The sequence below is a fragment of the Xiphophorus hellerii genome, chromosome 3 (assembly GCF_003331165.1).
Source record: "Xiphophorus hellerii strain 12219 chromosome 3, Xiphophorus_hellerii-4.1, whole genome shotgun sequence".
Taxonomy (NCBI): domain Eukaryota; kingdom Metazoa; phylum Chordata; class Actinopteri; order Cyprinodontiformes; family Poeciliidae; genus Xiphophorus; species Xiphophorus hellerii.
Window position 1 is genome coordinate 14752847 of NC_045674.1, and position 8346 is coordinate 14761192.

At 41.0% G+C, this 8346-nt stretch overlaps 1 protein-coding gene across 1 annotated transcript; it reads right to left on the reverse strand.

Moving 5' to 3' along the window:
- Positions 1-130: 130 nt before the first annotated feature.
- LOC116717444 (meiotic recombination protein REC8 homolog) lies at positions 131-8287 on the reverse strand. Its single transcript, XM_032558838.1, has 17 exons — positions 8006-8287; positions 6782-6850; positions 5488-5630; positions 5332-5407; positions 5130-5250; positions 4961-5048; positions 4712-4779; positions 4556-4634; positions 4399-4477; positions 4152-4326; positions 2750-2951; positions 2407-2588; positions 2228-2270; positions 1617-1701; positions 1459-1539; positions 1265-1374; positions 131-579 (listed from the first exon to the last, which is right to left on the reverse strand). The coding sequence occupies exons 1-17, from the start codon at positions 8059-8061 to the stop codon at positions 476-478; spliced, it is 1761 nt and encodes a 586-aa protein (XP_032414729.1). The 5' UTR covers positions 8062-8287; the 3' UTR covers positions 131-475.
- Between the last annotated feature and the right edge of the window lie 59 nt (positions 8288-8346).

Sequence of the window (8346 nt, forward strand, 5' to 3'; positions counted from 1 at the left end):
TCACAGCCCCCCCCCCACCGGCCGCCTCTCAGGGTCCGCAGAGGAGAATTAAGATGTGTGAAGAGGCAGAGGAAGATCAAGTGTCGCTCGGCTCGTCTGCCCCGCGGCCTGCTCCCCCACAAACCCTCCAGCATGTAGAATAATCAGCACAAATTCAACAGAAATACATTTTATTGTTGAAAGGAACACAGAACCAGGGAGCTTTGATTTCAAATATGAAAACTGGAACAATAAAATCAAATTTAGTATTGGTAAAACCTGCGAGAACCACCAGGAAGACAGAAAACTGATGTAAATCTCCTTTTGCTAAATAAAAAAAGAACTTTAAAACCGCAAAACTCATTCTAGTAATACATAATAAAGGGACACATTGGAAATCATGCAACTTTTAAAACTACACAGTGGTTGAAGACAGAATTATTGGGTGAAATAGAGAATTCAGAAATCCTCAGAGTCTCAGCTGAGATTCTGCAGATTATGACGGCTGATCCAGTTCTTCATATCTGGGTCCGGGGAGGATCACGATGTCTCCATACGGCTCTTCCTGCTCAGCAGAAATCCTGTTGGACGATAAATTCTCTGCAAACAAAATGATAACATTTCAGGTTTAGGTTTCTGGTGTCGTCTGGTTTGTATTCTTTTAGGTAATGTAATGTTCACCCTGTGTGGATATGAAAAGAACCTGCAGATTAGTTTACAAATCTCTTATTTTAAAAAAGAATCATCAAAGTTTTTGTTGCATAAATGTCAGTTTTCAATCCTGGAAAAGAAAATGTATGTAAATAGTTACAAGTCAACAACAAATGCGACAAATTCCTTTATGTGACCTGAACTGCATTTGGCTTACACTGCAAAAACACAAAACCTTACCAAGTATTTCTGGTGGAACAACCTCAGTATACTTGAAATAAGACTCAATTAACTTACAAGCAACCTTTCAGCAATAAATATGAGCTTATTTTAGGTCAGTAATTCCTTATTATTGATGGAAAAATACTACTTCCACTGGCACATAATTTTACCTATAACAAGACATTGTGCTGAGATATCTGCACTAGAAACTAGGCCAAAAACTTGGTAAGATTTTGTGTTTTTGGAGTGTAGAGAAATCAGAATCATATCAAACACCTTTTTGCACTTAACCACAAATAACAGGTGTGGTTCAGACATGCGCAGTTACCAGAGGCCACATATTGACCAGAGAAGTTGTAAAATAATCCCAGCTTCAACGTAAGCGATATGAGTGGAAATGGCGACTCGTTACCCAGCAGCCTCTGAAAAACGCAGCTGACTGTTCTGCGGTTGGCTCCAGACGGTAAAACTGAATGAAAAAGCATCGGCTCGTTTTCAAAATCCACCAACTCCGGCAGCAACCTGGGAAGACGGAGACACAAAAATAAAAGGCAAAATGTAAATAAAGACCCAGTGAGCTGAGTTTAATAGTCCAGAGAAGCACACCGAGGGGATTCTACTGGCAACTCTTCAATCCTCTCGTCCACCGCCTCTGGGATGTCCTGCAGCACCGTGGAGACGGTGGACCTGGAGACACACACAGGAGGACGAGTCTTAATGCGAGACCCCACCAACAGAGACACACAGATTTCCTCGTCACCCACCCTTCTCTCTCAGACGTGTACAGAGGAGAAATGTCTCGAGACGCCTCCCGCTGGTCCGATCCCTCCAGAGACGGAGCGTCGTGAGCTGCACTCACACACACACACACCACAAGACCTTCAGTTTTCATGCCCTGACGACCACAAGCCTGGAAAGTGTCAGTCATGACCTTTAACCTGAACTTAACTTCCACAGAGCTGCGAAAAATATTTTCCCATAGACAGATTCCTTCATCACACTTAAATGTTTGAGATCATCATATGTATATATAATTCTGACAAAGAAAACTAGAATAAATGTTAAAAAAAAAAAAAAAAAAGTTTACAAAGTTAAATCTGAGAATAGTGTTTATCAAAGTGAGGGCCGTGGCCCTTTGGGGGACGACCGGGAGGTGATAAGGGGACGTCAGGAAGTTGAAGGAAAAAAATCTAATAATGTTTTTAATGATGAGTTTTTAATTATTAATTTTTTATAGTAAAATCAAATGTGTTTTCATCTGTTTTCAGTCACCATAAAAATAAGTTAAAATAACTTATTGAAATGTCATTTCAATAACTATTTATTACTGAATAGTGAAGAAAAGTGAAGAAAAAAACCATAAGTACTGTATTACCTGAAATTGTCATCATCTCAGATTCCTCCATTCCTCTCTGGACCTACATTCACACACACACACACACCCCCACACACACGCACACCCACACCCACACGCACACACACACACACACACACTTAAAATCCCTCAAATATTCACGTTAGTTTGTTCGTAGAAGCAGAAACACCTGGCCACACCTCTGTGGAAATCTCATCGGCTCTCTGCTCCTCTGCTGCCGCCTCCTGCATTGCCTCCCGTTCTCGCTCACGCTCCGAGTCGGTGGACTCGGGCCCCCTGTCCCCGACCTGCAGGTCAGGCCCCGACAGCGGCGTTATGACCGCCGCCCGTCTCCACAGAGACAGAATCTCCTCAGGCAAAACTGTAGTTATGAAAGTGTGTGGGTCAGAGCAGCAATGCAGGAAAAAGCTACGCTCAGTACCTTCATTAAAGCTTCCATTCACAGGAAGTCGGTGCTGCACACAGAGACTCATTTAGTCAGTAAGTGTTGGATTTTATGAAGTGGAAAATAGCTTCACTGACAGCAGCAGGAATTGCTGAGCAGCTCGGCGGCAGGAATGACCCGGTGAGAAGGAGGCGGGGCGACGACCAGCACTCTGGTCTCAGTCAGAGGCTCCTCAATCTGCTGCTGCTGCTCCGTCTCCGAGAGCTGCGTCTCCGGATCGAAGAACACCAGCTGCCTCCTCCTCCTCCTCCTCCTCTTTTTCACCTCAGGTTGGACCTCCTGGCGGGGTGAGCGGAACGGGACATAACGTTTAAAAAACCGGGCGATTGATGATGGGAAGATGGCTGCAGGAGAGGATTTATAGTGTAGAAGCAACGATAAAGCATGTAAAAACTGTAAAATAATGTCATGAAATGTTTTTGTGTGCCCTGCTCAACCATAAGATAATATTTTAATGAGACAACAGAAATTGTTCATTTAATATGAGATGCTCTATTTAGAAAAAGACAAACAATACATCCTAGATTATGCTTTTACCCATTTTCTTGCTCTAAAATATGTTGGATCCCACTCTATGATGATCAAAGCAAAACAGAACAATTTAACTAATGAAAACAATTTGTGTAATTTTTAATCATGACTTGCTAAGTATCAGGGGCATTAATTGGAGAAGGCGTAAAGACTCTGAAATAAGCAGATCTGTAAGGGAAGGGGAGTGATTGTTGGCACTGTCACTTTAAATTTAACTCCTTTGGGACAAAACCAGCCTCTAAAACTGACTGATTTGAAGGTGACCTATTATGCTTCCTTCAACAGGTTACAACAGATCTATGGTCTATACAAAACATGTTCACTACATATTGTGCACAAAATCATTCTTAGATAATGAGATTTTAGTCTGATCAGTTCTGTCTATATCGAGTTCCTTTCAGAATGAGACGATTTACGGCGTCTTGTCACTTTAAATCCAAGTAAGCTGCTGCTGGCCACGCCCCCAACTCAACGTTTACACTCACAGGTGGAAATAGCTGCAAACAGATGAGCAATTATACAGCTGTACATCTTTGAAAAGCAGAAGTGGAGCCTCCTGCACAACTAGCAAGAATGCAGCAAGTGGTTTCTGCACAGTAAGTCGACAACAAACCACTTGTCTTTTCCAACAGCCATTGTACAGCACATACAGAGGTAAAACTGGCGGATCAGACGTTCTGGAACTCAGCTTGGGTCTCTAGGTGATGGGCAGCGATTGCAGATTTGTGACATTACATTCAGAACAAACGTTAACTTATTCCCCCCAAAATTCTGTGTTTTATTTTAAGAACTTGGGCTGTTTATAGAAACCAAAATGGAAGCACAAAAATTTGACTTTTGCATACTAGGTAATCTTTATTAAAACATATAAAGATGTATTTAATTATGCAATTATGATTGAGTAAAAACTACAGTTTTTTAGAAGAACAACAAAAAGAGAGAACGCACCTCTAACTCGGGGCTCCTGTGTCGTCGCCGCGCTGCAGACGGCGGTGAGGGGACGCCGGGCGCTGACACTGGGGTGACCTGGTCTCTGGGCATTAAGGGGGTTTCCTCAGAGGGGCCCGGCTCCTCCAGAGGCAGCAGCTCAGGGCCCTCGCTGGAGACGGTGGGCAGCTGCAGGCTGAAAGATTAAACAGTCAGTCGGATTTTGTTTCTTCTCATTTGCGTTTGTACGCGAGGAGGGAGGCGTTACTCTGTGATGGATGGAGTCATTTCCTTCGTCTTCTCTTTCTCCTCCTCTCTCATCTCTTCTTGTGTTGGCTCCAAACCTCCTGTTGACAACGCAGCAGCTCCTCCATTAAGCAGCTGGTAACTTACACTACAGCTGAGAAACAAGATCTTCCTCAAACCTTCTTGAAAGTGATCCGGTTGGTCCAGGAGTAAATCAACAGTTTCTGGAAGATAATCAGTGAAGTCTTCCTCATCAAACTAGATGAGAGGGGGAAAAAAAGGACGTGAGACTCAGACTGAGAGCGTTTTTATCGTTTTTCAGCCAGCAGGCGAACCTCTGCGGCGGGGGCAGCGTCGGGTACCGGCTCGCTCAGAGTGATGGATTCTGGGGAAGCGGAGATGCCTGAGGAAAAAGAACACAACCCATCGTTTAACTAAACATGGCTGACGCAGAATCCGGCGAAGACAGCAGGGAAAAATGAGATGATGGAAGTTGAGGAACGTTTCCTGTCTGACACTATGACCACACCATGACACTCCCACCACCACATAATGTAGTTGCAGCACTTAAGGAACAATCCTACCATTTTCCGGATGTGGAGAAGAAGATGTAGCCGAGCTGCTCCGTTCGTGAAGCTCAGGAGAGGATTCTCGCAGAGTTTCCCAATTCATCTGACGCAGAAGGCAGAAAAAAACCTCAGTTATCCTGAGCGATATGGATCGGCTCGGCGCTTGCTTCCCATCAGTCGGTACCTGCATCAGCTGCGTCGGGCTGGGCATCATGTCCTGGAGGAGCATCGCTCCAAATAAAGGATCCGGAGCTCCTTCTGTGTCCTCCATGAGAAACAGGGCATCAGGCAGAACTGCAGCTGACCTTGAATGAATAAAACAGGACTTAAAGCAGAAGAAGAAGAAATGTGATTTTATTTTACCATATTAAAGCAAATGTTCATACTTGCTTTGGCCGGAAAGATCCGTTTTCCCTGAGCTTCTTTGTTTTAACAGCTGGCCCAGAATGGACTGGAGTTCCTCTGAAAGGGCACAAGTTTGCCATGAGCTCCATCACTGGTTTTCCCCAAAAAACTTTTCAACCTTTTATAGTTTTTCTTACCCAGAAAGATGGTGCACTGCCGGTGGTAGACCAGGATGACGCCGTACTGCAGCTGTGAGGAGAGGTAGAGGGAGAAGCGGGGTCGCGGCAGGCCGGGTTGAGGCGGGGCGACCTGCTCCAGCACGTAGTTCATGATGTCATCGCTGCCAAGGCAACAGCTTTGTTAACATCATCAGTCCTTTGGTTGGTTTGTTTGAGAAACCCAGACGACTTTGTGTCGCCTTAATTATAAATGTGACTGAAAATCGATTGTGGGATTCCTCAAGGTCCTGTTCTCCAAAAGCTGCTTTTTAATGCAACTTTAGATTTATTTGTCGCCACACAAGCCTTTCATGCATGAATTATGATCCTTTATGTCAGGATTCTTTTTTCCAAAGTGTTTTTGATTTTCTTAAGGCATAAAGAAAAGATGGGGAAAAAATGTTGTTAAAAAAAAATAAATAAATAAAATTCTAGGATTTTTTTCTAGGTGATCAGTTGTAATTTTCTCCAAATACAAAGTTGATATTTGGAAAATACATCAGTAGTAATGTTCTTTAGGGGTTACTTTTACCTGCAAGAGGCGTCTACAGTAGAAGTAGGGTCTGGGTTGGTCAGGATGCTTTTCCGTCTGTCTGCCAATTGGACGTAAATGTTTTTTTGCGCTTGCAGTGGTTGGCCAATAGTTGACCATGTATTGTATGATGCACTAGTGTCCATTTCAGTGGTCTGTGTGCATTTATAACATAAAAGTCCACAAGAAGCACAAGAAAAACGCTTTCAGCTAGCTGTCCACTGCAGTGACTGCTGTGCATGGAAGGGGTAAGCGTGGCTTTAAGTATTTTTTTTGCAATGTGGCTAAAAAATACAATTAAATGTTCATTTTTACTTGGTTAGAATCTTGTTGTCTGTACAGGTCTCTGTAAAACCAAATCAGGAAGTTACAGCTCATTCAAAATGATGCTGTCAGAGTCCTGACCAACACCAGGAAAACACATCAATCTCCTAAACTCTGGAATAAATGCCACAAAAAACTCCTTTCAGTTAAAACTTTTCATGGGGAAGCATGTTCGCTGCATGAAAACTGCAGCAAAAAATATGCGTCTTCCACACGAAATCAAAAGATTTGATTGCTTTATTATATTTCAGTCATTTTAATTTTTCAGTTGTAGTATTTTTCTGTTTCTTATCTTAATAAAACTTTTAACTGTTTTCCATTTTATCCCTGCGCTTCACCTTTTGCATAAATGGTGGAACAAATGAAACTGTCCTGCACTGAATAAAGCAACTATAGTTGGAAAAAAAAACAACTTACCAAGTCCTTTTCACGTTGACTCTCAGGAAATCCCTGCGAGGAACTTTGATGCCTTTTGTGGCAACCAGCCTGAAATGTAAATAATTCATTTACTGCTGAATTAAAACCAGAAGACAGAGATAATTGTCAAATCAGCTTCACAAACGGATCAGCATTTGAAGCCGATCCCAATGACAATCCCACCAAAAAGGAACAACTTATAAGGTCTTTATTATAACTAATTATAACTAGCTATCTTTCATTTACTAAAAAATATTTGATCACAGATTAATGTAATGTTAAATATGTTTTGCCTGGAAAATGATCAGAATTTTTTTTTTTCTATTGATACATGAAAACATTTAGTTTGAGAGAATTTGGGAAAAAAACGTAAAAAAAGGTCAATTTTGGTTTTAGATTGTAATCCTCATTTCTGACTCATATAAAATTATTTTGATTTCTACAGCATCCTGTCAGTATTCACCAGCATTTCTATGAAAATAAAATCTTTACATATTTAAGGAACTACATTTGTGGCTCTTTATAGTCTAATATCTTGATTTCCACTAATAATTTAAGGAGCTATATCTTCTTTAAGTCAAAAGTTATAATCAAAACTGGGCAAAAACCTTCAAAAAAATAAAATGTTCACATTTGAGGAGCACCTGTGGGAATCAATCTGAGTTTTTTTTTAAAATCTACTCTCTTTAATCTTCAGAAATCGTACATTTTGGTGAAGGACACATCAAACACTGCAGCGTTTTTGTTTTAAACTTCAGAGGCGCTGTTTTTGTTTGTGAGCTTTTAAAGGTGCACCTGGACTCTGACATCTCTTCATTTAGGACAAAAAAAAAAAGACCTTGTCAACTCTGTGTAGCCATTTTGTGTTTAAATCGAACTGGTTACAGATTTAAATTTAAAAAGCGTAGACATATTTTAAATTTCTGAAAGAAATAATGTATTGAGTATTTCATGATTTTGTCACTTTGTGCAAAATTGTCCTTTTCTTCTTTAAATAGCCAGTTTTCTTTTGTAATGACAGATATTAACTTAGTTTAAATCTAAAAGAGTTCACCAGGTTTTATTAATTTTTTCTAAGTAGCAATGCAACACATCGACCTCAATAATACATTTTTAAAAACTCTCTAAGAATCAGATTTAGTGGAAACATGCAGGTACATATTACGAGTTCGGATTGAAAATGCAATCACTGGACTGTTGAAGGATTTAAAAGATTTCGCTCACCAGATTGTAGAGAAACATCCTGAGCGACGGTTTAAAACAGCCGGGTAGTAAAACATGTTAAAAATGTTCGAGTAAACCGAAGAACCTCCAAAACTGATGAAAGTCAGCAGCTTCTGCTCTGAGTTTTATGTTAAAGACAAATGTTTATCTATTTTGCTGGGTTTTTTTAGATTGAGCTGAGCTGATTGGACGAACTCTCTGCCCGGTTGGATAAATTGAAAGAAACGGATCGTTTTGAGGGAAGCTGGACTTCTGCAAGTTTGAGTCACATCGAGCAGAAATAAAACATATTTAGCTGTTTTGGTCAGTAAGAGATTTTTCAGAAAACACAAAATAACTTA

What these genes read in the sequence shown, in the direction of transcription:
- LOC116717444 (XM_032558838.1), bottom strand. Translation starts at nt 8,061, where the DNA reads ATGTTTTACTACCCGGCTGTTTTAAACCGTCGCTCAGGATGTTTCTCT. An exon ending in TTCTCCACATCCGGAAAATG is followed by an intron (nt 4,780 to 4,960) that starts GTAGGATTGTTC and finishes CTTTTTCCTCAG; the next exon opens with GCATCTCCGCTTCCCCAGAA. An exon ending in CCGATGAGATTTCCACAGAG is followed by an intron (nt 2,271 to 2,406) that starts GTGTGGCCAGGT and finishes GTGTGAATGTAG; the next exon opens with GTCCAGAGAGGAATGGAGGA.